The sequence below is a fragment of the Parasteatoda tepidariorum genome, chromosome X2, assembly GCF_043381705.1.
Source record: "Parasteatoda tepidariorum isolate YZ-2023 chromosome X2, CAS_Ptep_4.0, whole genome shotgun sequence".
In the NCBI taxonomy this organism is placed as follows: Eukaryota; Metazoa; Arthropoda; class Arachnida; order Araneae; family Theridiidae; genus Parasteatoda; species Parasteatoda tepidariorum.
The window spans coordinates 54,010,995-54,025,487 of record NC_092215.1 but is presented as its reverse complement, the minus strand read 5'-3'; the positions used below and the strand labels follow the sequence as shown (position 1 = coordinate 54,025,487).

General features: G+C 29.1%; 1 protein-coding gene across 1 annotated transcript in view; it reads left to right on the top strand.

Annotated features, from left to right (window-relative positions):
• The first annotated feature begins 6,330 nt into the window (after positions 1 to 6,330).
• Positions 6,331 to 14,493, top strand: part of LOC122268952 (uncharacterized) — a 51,269-nt gene continuing 43,106 nt past the window's right edge. The window contains exon 1 of the mRNA XM_043040005.2: positions 6,331 to 6,467. Within this exon, the coding sequence (XP_042895939.2) occupies positions 6,371 to 6,467 (97 nt within the window). The 5' untranslated portion in view covers positions 6,331 to 6,370. The remainder of the gene's footprint in view (positions 6,468 to 14,493) is intronic.

Sequence of the window (14,493 nt, the reverse complement as noted above, 5' to 3'; positions counted from 1 at the left end):
GCCCGAGACGAAAGTAACATACAACACAACAATGTAAAATTTTTTTACAGTGTTATAAATATGAAGATCTTCAAACTGCAGAATATTTCCCTTCCTGAATCATGATACTGCTCATCTGAAGAATTTTTCCAGCCGTCCCTGGTCAAAAGTTGTTTAAAAGTTTCACAAATCAACATATAATCTTTCATAGCTCTAGAATAATCGATTCTTGTCTCCTTTGATGAGCAAGCACAATCATTTGATGATTAAAAGCAATTATTTCTGCTTTTTCCCAAAATGATACGCTTGGGATGACGTCACTTCCGGTTATTTTTTCAGTTTTCAGTCTGCTGGGAAATTTGGCTGAGCAAGAATTTTTCCGTGTTGAGGATTTTAAATAGCGTCAAGTTGGCATTCTTTAACAAAGCATTTACATTTTTGCATCAAAATGGGATTTTGACAAACCATAATGGCTTCTAGATGATGGAATTTATTGTAAACTGGCAATAATTTGATGAATTCGTGTCATAGTGGGTTAGGAGTAGCTTTCGAATTTCATGGATGCTCAGAGATTCATGTTTCGTGATGCTGCATGGGATTTGTGATGCTACAAGATCCATTGGGATGGGAATTGAATGCTTCTGAGAATGCACAAAAACATTTCATTCACTGAACCCCTCATGGAAAATTGTTTTTCGATTTTCAAGTTTGGACACGGGATTTAAAATTTTCCGATGATGGAGGTTTCAATAACACTGCTGAATGTGTCGCTTTGCGTTTGTGAGTTTTTACACCTGGCTGCGGCGTCAAAATTTCGTCGTTAGAGCATGCGCATTCCACGCAGCTGGTGTACGAGGAGACACGAGTTGCTGTACCATAAGCAACAGCTTCATCCCTTTAAAAAGTACTTTACGAGCGGATTTGGCTCTTAGCTCATATAGAAGGAGGCTGAGAAATCATGCGAAATAAATATTGTACTGTATTGTACGATATTTATTGTTCTTTACAAATAATTACAAAACGATACTTAATTTTGATTTTTTGACTTTTTAGGCAAATTTGAACAATTTTGATTTTTTGACTTTTTAAGCAAATTTGAACAATTTTGACTTTTTAAACTTTTTTTTCTCCAGAATTTTATCCCTAAATTAGCTTCTTATTAAATCAATTGACTAACAGGAATTAAATGATGAAATCTCGTTATCGATGGTTGCCCAACAATATCGTCAACTGGATGTCTCAAATGCCTTCCATATTCTTCGGCGTTTACAATGTCGATCAATATTACCGTGCTACTTGGGTATAACATAATCCAAACGGAGGGATACACCAGAAGTTTCCTGATTTTTTTTCAGTTTCAGGTAGCTAGTCATTGTTTATATTCAGTCAACCATCAATACCACGTATTTTATCTCTAAAATAAACCGCTTGTTATAACACTTCACGAAAAGAGTAAAAATAGCTTTCGGACGAGAAAGATATGATTAATGAGTTTATTGAAACCTTTAAAAATAAAATTACTAAGGTTATGACTGCATACAAGAGATTCCAATTCCTTGGAGAGGATTCAGTATACACTTCTAATTTACAACAATGTAAGTAATCGATATTTCACCATCTGTTTGATCATAGATAATGCCAAGGACCACCTAGGATAAAAGTTGGTGATTCTGTTATTCTTTCTTAATTCATAGAAAATTCAAGATGTTTCACCGTTATTGAGCGTTATCAACAAACGTAAAAGTGTCTTGAATCATTTCTTGGAGACTTTTGCGATTCATTGTCAATGGAAAATTTTGTTTAAAAAGCTCACAACTGTTTAACGTTGGTTTTGGAGTGATTTTCTTGAAATCGAAAAAAAATTTTTTAAAACTAAATTTCGCTCGCTTTAATGAAATGAACAACTCAATTCGGACATTCTAATTGGAGTTAAAATAATATTGCGTTTATGAATTAGCAAACAGGACTTCATGTATGGGTCGTTGTAAGGGAAGGGTGGCAATAATGGGGGGGGGGGTCGCGCTAAAGACAGCAGACTATATGAGTATTTTAAAATAGTCACCTGGCAGATAGTTTACGAATTTTTTATGACGTTTTGTACACATTTCAAACCGCTTCAACAAAGAATGAGTATCGTATTTTCCATAAATGCCTTTATATGTTTGAAAATATATGTACGAGGGTTGCTATTTATATTTCTGGCCTAATAATGAAAAAACAAACATGTAGGATCGAAATTAGTTTTATTGCTTTTCAAAATATTCTCCATGATGATCAATACGTTTGAACCAATTTTAAAAGCACTTTTTCCAGTCCGATTGAGGTAACTCCAAAACATGCGTTTTGAATGCATCAACAGCTTCTTCGGGGGTCGAAAATCGTTGTCCACGTAATTTATTTTTGATGTNACAGTAACCCTTCTGTACGGCAGCGAGAGTTGCAGATTATTACAATATCTACAGATTATTTTCCACCTCAGATTTTTTTTAAAAAGCAAATGGAGTAAAATTGCCTGCAGGAAATAAATATATAAATAATAAAAAAAATCTTAGAATAAGGCAAAATTAGAAGGATTTTTTTTCCGTCTTCATTTATGGAAATTTCTCTTTTTTTTTGATAAAATTGATATTAAAAAGAGACATTTAATGTTTATTTTTCTGGTTGTTGTATTATCTGTTTGCAAAGTACCTGTGATGGTATGGTAATGAATTCCATTTAAAGAAATTTTAATGAGGTACAAGTCATATCACAATAAATTTCAATTCTCTTTAATTTCTTCCTTTAAAATGAAAACATTTAATTTTGATATTATTAACTGTAAGCTCATCCTTTCTTTTTGATTTCTTTATTGGTCTTAAGCATTTGTTTTTTCTCTTTTAGGGTAAAGTTAAGGTATGATTGTATAAAATTCAAATTAAATTTAAAAACATAAACTTCTTGTAGATAACTTATTTAATAGTTGTGTTAAATAAATGTTAGATTAAGCTTAACTTTTACAATAATAATCTCTGCTTAACTGCATTGAAGTCACGGAGAAATTTGAATATTTGAAGATAGTGTTGAGTTTGATTCTGTAAATTCTGCTATTTAATTTTATAAATTACGTAATTTATAAAATTTAGTTAGAATGAGGTGGAAAATGCTGAATTGTTGAAATAGTTTTTTCCCTTTCTCCCAATCAAGTTTGCTTTATTTTGATAATAGAGTCTGATTATTTTATATTCCGAGACAAAATCTTTCAAAATTTTGAATTTTTTTCTTATAATTTATTTACCTGGCTCATATGAAAAAATGGGTGTCATGTCTTCTGAATATAACCATATATGTCTAAAAATATTTATACAGTATTTTTTAAAGTTAATTTAGTCTAGAACACGTAAAAATGCAGGCACAGGTGGTGTAAACATCACCATTTACAAATTTTGTATTGAAACGAGAGAAAAATGCTGTGTAATTTTAATGTTTTGCTATGTTTGTTTCAGCTTTGTTAAGAGTATAGAGATGTATTTTTTGAGGAAAATGCCTTTTTATAGGGAATCAATTAGTTCCTTTTAATTGTCGATTACGATTCGATTAAATTGTCACATAGACTTCATAATATCGAGGATTTTCTTAAAGATATTCCCCGAGTGAATTAGCCGGACGGTTCTTCAGACCGATTGAGAATGTTTGGAACTACTTACGCAAACAAGCTGCTACTCATACATGGTTGTTATATTTGAGTTGGGAACATGCAGTCTGGTCATCATTTCAGTATTTGATAAGTTCATTGGTCATGCGTTGTAGTTAGAGGTACTTATTAGCACCCCTTTTGAAATGCTTCCATGACTATTTTCCATCAATTAATTCTGTTCATTTAAATATCCTCTGACAGACGATTTGCCATCTTTTTGCATTAATTTTTACACCGTAAGATTAATTTGAAATTAATTACATGAAATGCGCGTCATATTTTAAAAAATACTCTATATATGTCTAGAAATAATTATAAAATATTTCTTAAAAAATTAATTCTGCGCAAAATACGCAAATTCGAAAGCATAGGAGGCGTTAGTGTATTCATAAAGTATGTTGTGACGATGGTGGAAAATGCTATGTCCCAGTTCAGGACTAAAACAACGAAAATGTTATTCTTATTTCCTTGCCAAATGTTTTAAAGTTTCTAAAAGTATCGGATTATTGAAAACATTTTCAGGACATATTGAATTTATTATAATTTTTATCATCGCAAGATTCATCTGCAACTAGTATTAAATTAGAAAATACTAGTTGCAATTACTCTATAATTAGAATACTCTATATTTTGAATTTTTCTATAATTTTTGAGTTTATTAAATAAATATTCGTTACATAGGGCCCAGTTAGGAAAATATAGGTTTATAATTGGAGCTAATACAATTAACTTTGTATGCAAATAAGGTGACTATAGACTTTTTTTTTTTAAGAAAAAAGTTAATTAAAAAATTATTATTATTTTTTTTATCAATTCAACTGCCAAACTCTCTTTTCTGCTACTTCTGTTACATTTTAGGTTTTTTGTTTTACATTTTTAGAAAAAAGAAATTTTTCTCTGCGAGAAACCGCAAGACGTATTTTAAAATTTAGAAATTACGAACTCTCAAGCATATTTTCTACTATGATATGCTTGCTAGCGAATTGAATTGAAGTATTTTAAGGAGTATAGTACTAAAATGGATTTTTGTAGTAGTTTATTAAATTCAAAATTAAAAAAAATAATGTTTGGATGGTTTTGAAATTCGAACATGGTATGTTTCTCGACTCTCGCGGTACATTTTATCACTAGCCTTATTATCATTATGCTTTAAAAAAATAAAAAAATACTCAAGATTTATGATGCCTAGGTTGTTAAAAGTGGATATTTAGGGCTAATAAAGGAGAAAATTTGATTTAATATGCAAATAAATAAGGTGAAAGTATAAGAAAACCAATTTTTCATTTATGATGTTTTTGAAAAAAAAAGTATTGTTTGAAAATTTATTTATTACTAATCGCATTTGTGTTAAATGATTTTCTATTACTTTTTTAAGTAAATCAAAATTTTTGACAATTTAATCTAAAAATTGAAGCTTCTATTATGCAGGGTGTTCCATAAACACCGCTTACAATATGTATTTTAATATGTTCATCATTAAAAACTGAAACAAAAAGTATACGCATTGGGGGTGGCAAATTATTGCTCAAACGAGGAAAAAACAAAAACAAATCACAGTGTAAGAAGGTAGGCTTAATAAACAAGAAGATTGGTTTCATTGCCATAAGAAACAGTGAGGAATTGAAAACTCTAATTAAACCGGTATTGATGTTAATTACATTCGCTTTCTTTTACAGATTTGTCAGATTTTGATAGCGTTCTTTGTTTTTCTTCGCTTATTTATTAATTTTCGACCCTAGTAAGTACACTTTGTTCTCAATTTTGAACAGAATTAAAAGAAATACATATTAAGGTTGGTCTTTGCAGAACACCTTGTATAATGCTATTTTTATGTGCTAATACCTGTAATAATGTAAAAGTACCTCAAATAAGGTAGTTTGCTTTCCTTCATAATTTTTAACTGTTGAGACCAGATTCGAACCTGGTATTCTTCCCCACATTCCATCTCTAGGCAATGCCTGTTAAAGAAACGTAAAATATCTTATCATCTTTACTTTAAAAAAAAAATATATATATATATCATTAGAGTTTGACCCTTTATAGGCTTAATTGCTCTATAATTATGAAATTTGATGTGAGGCAACTAAATTACGAAATTTTCGATTTTGGTAATTAATTGCATTTTTTTAAAATAAAAATAATAAGTCATATTATTGAAAATTAATATTTTAAGAAGAAATATAGCGTGAAAACTCTCTGTCAGCTACAGCTATTATTTAGAATTAATTTCTAGAATAACGAGCACATCCTTCTCTAACTAATGTAGAAATATCTCATTTTAATATAAAATAATGTTTTGTTTGAATAAAATATTTTTCGATGCGGAATATTTCGTTTTAAATAATTATGTAATGGTAATTATGATATCTATAAAAGATATCAATAATAATAAAGGCTCTTAAAACAAATGAGACGGTAAAACTTTCTGCAAACTACAATCACAATTAAGAATTATAAAGGTAATTTCTAACATAAATCAAACGATTTTCGCCAACTCCGGTTTTCGGGAAAAGGAAGACTCGTACAGGTTGGGGGAAATGTTTCCCCTCTTCCTAACTGACTAATATCCAATCAGAGAAGTCTAAGCAAAAGTTGCGTCAAGCATCTTCGGGTACCTCCCTCTTCCCTTTAAAAGGAACATCCCTGGCTCCAAACTTCACATTTCTATCTTCTCATGATTTATATCCTCCGAAGAAAAGATATTCCAAAGATATCAGGATGAAGCTTATTCTATCGATAACACTAACCCTTTTCGGGATCCTTATGATTTTGCACTTTGTGATTTCGAAAAAGAACGCTAAATATCGCCCACCAGGTAAGTTTGAATTTATAAATTTTCATCTTTTTTGAGTGAAATTTATAATATATTATGGTATATATTATGAAATATATTATATATTTAATTCTTTTTGAAGTATTTAATCGAGATAAAGTGTTATATGTTGTATAATATTATGCTATATAATTAGGCATTGAAGGTACATAAATGCTTACGTAAAATTAATGTAAAAGTTTGCATAATTTCCTTTTTTTGCATGAATGTTCTGAACAATTTTCAGTAAAAAAATACTTGAACCACTTAAATTTAAAACAGGAAATTTTGAAAAGCTGTCCTTCTATAATTTTGAACAATAGGAAAAACATTTTAAACGTTATTTTCATAATTTATCAATATTAGATTAAAAATACGACAATATGTGTCCCCAATATTCATAATATGTTCAATAATGCAATAATTTATTAATCAATAAAGATAAAAAGTGAAAAAAAGGGGTTGATTACTGATTAAAAGTGTAACATGTAGCTTCTTGTTTTAACCATAAATTGAACCCCTTTTTCTAATATAAACGAGCATAAAAATATGGAAAATTCGGCTTATCAAGGCTACGCAATCAATCCTTTACTTGTCTGTCTTACAATAAGTAACAATGAGAAGGAAGAAAAGTGGTTTGATAATTCTGTGTTCAATATTTTTATGTTATGTTTATAGTTTTTGTTCTTCATGTTAAATACCAGCATTTTCGTGTTATGTTTTTTTTATAACCTAGAATAATTTGCTTAGAAAAATAATATTACTTGTGTTAAAATTAAGTGACTATTTAATGCATTTACTTACCAATTTGGTTTAAAAATATAACGTGATTTCGAAACCAAATATAGATTTTAAAGTATAAATATTGATGATATAAATGACTTGTTTATGGAAGAGAAATACTAAAAATAAAATTGTTGAGTTGCCACCTTCTCACAGGTTTCAAAAATAGAACATTGGTTTTTAATCGGTTAGTATTTTGTGTTGAGTATGAGTACGAGAAAAATGTTTTTATTTTACAAAAATGTATATTTTAAAAAACGCATTTCAAATATCACATAAGTCAGTCTGCATTGTATTCGAAGAGAAGCACAATTTCAATCCTTGCACTTCCAAAATTATTCAGACATATTGAAGACCAAAAGTTTCAAAATTCACAATGTGATTCAAAATTTTCCCAAGCTATACCCAGAAGTTAAACATTTGGTATATGACAGAAGTTCTAAAAATATTTGTTTTTATGAGGAATAAATTATTTAAATATAACTTCGAAACAGAGGGCAATATTTACGCAATATACATATTTAACCTTTTGCTTATGGTTGGTACTATAAATGGACCGGAATGACCACCATGCTATGCTCCGAAATCAAAGGGTTTGCGTAAATATATGCTTATCAGTTGACAAAGATGCCATTCACTCAAAAATATATATATTTTTTCAATCAGGAAACAAACGTTTCTTCAAATTACAGTTTATACAAATTTCGCTTAATAGTAAATGATACAATTATAAAAATACTTTTAAAATATCTTAGTTTTGATATATAGTCAAACCCCGCTATAGTGAACCTTCAAGGGACCGAAATTTCGGTTCACTATAACCGGGAGTTCACTATATCCGTTACGCAAGTAATTTAACTAATGGTTCCCTAACTCCTCCCTTTTATTACACATTATTAAAATAAATGACTGAAAAATAATATGTAGTAGTAAAAAACGTGTTATTTTTCATTACTCTTCGTCTTGCGTGCATAAAAAAATTAGTAGTTTTTAGCTGATGAGCAATTAGCAACATCTGATAAGGAAACACTTCCCGACTCTCAGATAATTTTTCCTGAATTTCCGCTATTCCGCTTTTTAAACCTGTCTAACCTGCCATTCGAGCACATATAAGTAGTCTCATAAAATCGCGTAGCAAATTCATCGACATTTGTCCAGATACTGGAAGATTGGGGCTTCATCGAATGGTGATCCCCGTCAGTAATGCTTCTTCAACATCCTTGTGATCTGCTTTTCTCAACGTTTTTCTGTCATCTAATTTTCTTCATGAGCAGAAATTATTAATTACTTATTTTTCCATATTTTACAAACTGCAGATCTGGATAGTTAATATTCCCTGCAAATATCAACTTGATTGCATCCATATTCAATTTTTTTGATTATGCCTATTTTATCATCAATGGAGAAAGTTTTGCGTTTACTGGTCGCCATTGTTAAATTTGAAACACTTGTTTACGGACTTTTTTTAACTGAACTGAGAGCAAAAAGGAGTTGAAATGAGGGCCTTATCAACACATATAAGTGTCCAACCTTTTTAACAATAATGAATAATTACTCATTCCCTCTGACAGAATATTGATCCCACTGACACCTTACAGGTGCATCATCTGCCTGGGTTGGAAATATCTGCTTGGTTTGCTTAGGGATTGGAAAGTGAGATAAAAGAAGCAAACACGAAAAAATCCTTATCGCCACATTCCCCGCTATAGAGGGTTTAAAACATTGGTATATGTATTTATTTTGAATTTCAGAAATTTCAAAATTATTACAAAAAAAATGAAGAAAATAATCAGTCGAAGACTGAAAAAAGTTCATTATATTCAACTTCCTCACCTTTTTGGTTCACTATATCCACAAAAAATAACATTATATGTGTATAGCAAGGCACGGAACCGAACATTTCGTTCACTATATCCGGGAGTTCACTATAAACCGTGTTCAATATAACGGGATTTGACTGTATAAAATTTTTCTGTGAAATTGCATGAATCGCAGTTTTAGTAGGATTACATTGCATACTAAATTTTTGATTCAATGTATGTATTAATGTGTTTCTTTGATAAAATCTCTTGCTATAATAGATTTCTCAAAAATTCCTTCCTACTACGAGAGCAAAGACAGCGAAAATTTGTATTTATTATACTCTTTTAAACAGGAGTCGGAATCGATGAAAATCTTACATTTGCTCGATTCCAGTTAACAAGAAAAGAAATCCCTTGAACTAATATTCATTATTATATGAACAAAAATATTATTCAAATGAATCAATTTTAACTTATCACAAACTAATGTTGTCACATTTGAGCACTTTCGAGCATATGATTGATACAATAAAAAAAAAGATGCGGCAACCAGAATAAAAATATTACTATAACCCTTTAACATGACACGCTTTTACTTGTAAAAAGTATAATTGTACTTGCGATTAAATAACTTCAGCAAAAAATTATGCTGCATTTATTTTAAATTATGTTTAAACAAACTAAGTGGAAATTCCTTGTCTTAACTACCATCTTAATTAAAAATAAAAATAAAACACAGCTGCTTCAATGCAAATATAAATACTATTGATTCTAAATTTAATAATTAATTGTAATGGGCATATTTAATCCTTCGTTTCCAACATAAAATGCTATTATCGAAATATAACTTTCATATCGTGTTTTTACGTTTTCAGCTTTTTATACTTAGTAAATGATATTTAATTTTTCTTTTTAAATTTATCGAGCAGAATTTAGTCTTAAGGATTTAAAGTAATTAATCTATAGTGTAATGCTACATGAAATAACAACTTCTTAAGAAAGGAAATCAATTATTGGAAATAAGATGTTCTCGAGATCGAAAATTTGAATTTTTTTTCCATACAAAATGTGTTAATTTCACTGGTAAATATATTTCAATATTTTTAATATTGCATTTAGGAAAATGGAAACTCAAAAGTTTATATTTCTTCTGCTCAAAACAAATTTACACTTTCTTGCAATTTTTTTAAAAAAATTATTATTCTATTTTTATTAATTTAATCATTATTCATGTTTTTATTTTCTATTAATATTAAACAAATATTGCGAATGCTGTTACATATTAATTATGCATCTTCATTGAACTAGATAAAATTTAAAATTTTTCATTGCAATTTTACTCAAATTGAAAGTTTGTGTAAGAAATGATCAATTTAAAAAAAAAAATCAGAAACATCCCATTTATTTTATTGTTATTTATTCATTTTATAATTCATTCATTCGTCCATAGTGTTTCTGAGCACGATTGTCAAATTTGAATTTGCTACAGCGTAATAGCTATTTAATTTCATTCAGATTTCTTTTCACTAACAGCAGATTACTTATATATTTTTTTAAATTATAAAATGCGATGTTTCTTTTTAAGTTGTCTGAACATTTATTCGTAATTTAGTAAAGAGATATGATTAAAACATTATATTCAACGAATGTCGAGATTTACAAAAGAATATTTCTGATAGAATGTAATTACACATCAGCTATTTAAAATTTTATTTTATAGTTGGTTTTTTCAATAATTGATACGATTTCAAAAGTTGATACAATTTCAATAACATACACACGTATGCATAGATTTAGAATGATGTATTTACCGATATCTTCAATATATACTTTTTAATCATTAAGCAAATAAATCTTAAATGAAGATATAAGTTTTATAAAAGGCAACGTTATATTTTCTTGAATAAAATTGTAATTTCAACCATGATTATCTGAAATCGTGTTTTAATATTTCTTCTCACTAAAAAGAGAATACAGTTGCCTAACATGTAGCCTAGCCAATATTTTTAAACATCTTAAAATTGCTCAACATCTTATACATCGTCTTTAACGTTGTCTTAATCTCAAAATAAATTTTTTGATTATCTGGCCACGCGTGTTCAGCGGAAAATTTTTTTACTTAATTATATTTTTGCAATTTTCAAAAACTTATTCCTTACGCTACCACATAGATTATTTTTTTAATAATATTCTAATCAATTTTTTAGCACTTTAATTTAGGTTTTTCTTTAAAGTAAACGTTCGTTTTTAAATTACTATCAAATTCTTAGTAAAAGAAGGCTTAGAATAAGCTTAGAAAGCTTAGCTTTGTCCGCTAACTGAGAATTAAATCTTGTTAAGAAATTAGAAACATTTTATTGGTTTAAAACTACTCGATGCAAAACAGCTGACTATTTACTAAGCATACTATTTTTTGAAAAATGAAGATAAATTATTTATTTTCTTTTTTATTGATTTTTATTTAAGTACTGAAAAGTAAATGCATATATGTACGATGCAAAAAAAAAAAAAAATGCAACAGTTGCTTTGTTTTTTTAAGTAGAAGAAAAAAATTATGGAGCTGCAATTTTATTTTGACGTTCAAACTCGATCGCTACGTTTAAGAATGTTGCCTTTTTGAAGAAGATAGTATTGTTGAAGAAATTTGCTTAAAAAGTTGTTAAAATTAATTTCCAATTTTAGCACATTTCACAAAATATTGTTAAATCTGAAAAATGCTCTATATATCTTATTTTGTTAAACAGTCAATACTAAAAATAGAAAATGCAACAAGATTCCCAAAACCGTGCTACTTTTAGAATCATCATCTCAAAAAATTGTTCTTTTCAAAACTTAAGGTTTTTTTTAAATCCTAAAATAAGGTATATTAAGACATTTTTGGATTGTAAACTATTGTACTTAGCATGTTTATCAAATAATTTTAATGTACATTGTTTTTCAAAAATTATGAATGGAAATTATTCTTACATTCTGCCGTTAAGAGACAACAATGTTAATGTTTTATTGATGCTCAATTGAAACCTTCATTAACCTCAGAATTGAAATCGGTTTGGATGAAACATTTTATTGCTTGAACCAGTTAGATACAATTAAACTTATTAGAAACTAAACTTCCTTTATTTTGTCCAGAGCGGCAGGAAGGAATAGCAGTGAAAAGCCCCGTTTACCATCATACTATTCATGCATTATTCATATAACTTGAGGTCGTCGGGCTATCGACGCGGGGGTGCCATCCCCTCTGCAGAGGATCAAAATTGTGATGGCATGTCTTCAGATCATATTCAAGGATGTTTCAGAGACCGTCGCCAATAGCCCATTGTGCAGCTCTAGTGCGACGTAAATGAACTACTACACTACTACTACTACTACTCATATAACTTGAGCTATTTTAAGCAAAAAAAAAAAATAAATAAATAAAAAAAGAAAATAAGGGGTGTAAAATGTAAACTATCGAAATATGCCATGAGTATACCCTAAAACAAATTTAGAATAAATTTTGGATCGACGAATAAAAAATATATTTTCAAAAAATTTCGAATAGGGTTGAGACGTTAGTTAGTTCGATATGATTTAACTCTCGCAGATGATTTAACTCAAAGAACTCACGTTCATTTGCTCTAAGATGCCGGAAGTGTTGACCCTTAACGTTACCCGGTTGTCACCTGTGAACCTTAGTTACGGAGGCGAGCAACATACCCACGCCGCACTGCCACAGATACCCGTCCATAGGGTGGCCACATTCACACATCACAGGACAAGAGAGGATTCGAACCCTCAACCATTGGCTTGCAGTCAGTCACGTTATCCCCTCGACCACCTGGATGGCATATTTTAAATATTAAATTTATTAAAGAAATTTTTCACCACATTTTCTAGAAAAAAATATTATCAAAAGGAATAAAATTTACCAGTTGAGCAATTTTTTTTTCACAATTCACTTTGAAGTTCAAATGAATAAACATTATGAGCTCTAATTATAAATCTTCTTTTTTAATAGCAATCTTACTCGTATTTAAATTATGTCAAAACACTTCAAATGCTATAAAAAATTAACCATTAACAGTTTATTCTTCATTAAATCAATTAGTTGAATTCATCAGTTCCATTTTTTATATCGATTGAAAATAAATTTTTTAACACAAAATTCAAACTGAACAAATTGGAATTTGTTACTTTGAATAAAATTTCGCAGGTTTTTAGTAAACAGCTTTTTAAACAAAATAGCTTACAAGATAATGTAAACAGTTATACAATATTTATATACAGAAGAGTTAAAAAATTCAAACAGTAAAAATAACAATCTAAAAATGCCCACCGTGACTGCACCATAATCATCTAGAATAATTGATGACACCCACTCAACATGCAGGAAGAATTTTAATACTTAGACCAATCTGCACAATCCATATATAAAAAGAATATATATCTTTATTTTCGCAGAAATGTACTGAAGTGTATCGATTCTAGTTCCCCTCTTGTATTTTGAATGTATCTTGAAATTTCAAACAGTACCAATAACTTATATAAGGACAGAACCATCAGCAAATAAATAAATTTGAGAAAAAATAATTTTTTAACCACCAGTAGATTATATTCATGCACTGCTGATTGTCAGTTGTCTTAATCGTAAAAGTATTCTTGTTTTTTGCACACTGTAGCGGTAAATTTTTCTGTGGCTGTAACGCTAAAAATGTAAAAAAATTATGTATAGATTTTTTTAAAGACAACATGTAGAAATGTAAAACGAACTTTGTTTTAAACTGTATAAGGTTTAATGTTTTCTTCAATATAACTGTTTAAATTAAAGTTTTTATTAAGTTCACTTAAACATTGAGTTAAATTAGAAGTTTAAAAATTTTTTATCTGCATATAAGTATGCAGAGATTAGAAAAAAGAATTTTAATTTTGAAAAACTAACTTCTTGTCTAAAATATAGTTACAGAGAAATTCTATTATGACATTATCAGAAATCGAAGCCTATTATAAAAATTATTAAAAACATGTAACCATTTTATGTACATTTTTCGTTTTGAAAACAATATGCAGAGTAGTATTTGACAAATTTTTGTTTTAAACTGTATACTGTAACTGAGTTAAATTAGAAGCTTACCAATTTTTTATCTGCATAGAAGTATGCAGGGATAAAAAAGTTTTGATAATTTATAAATACTTATTTTGTGTCTATGTTATTATAATAAACGTTATCGTACAAAAATTTAAAAAACGGCATTCAATTTACTAAGTATCAGACCTAAAGTTATAAGCTAGATCTACTTGCACTGACCACAGTGCTGACATAAAATATCCTCAGAGGTAGACGAATCATGGGTTAGAGACCCCTTGCCGTCAGACTAACCGTGGGAGGTTTTCATTGGTTTTCTTTTCCATGTAACGCAAACGCGGATTAGTTCCACCAAAAAGACCTCCGCGAAGGCAAATTTCTC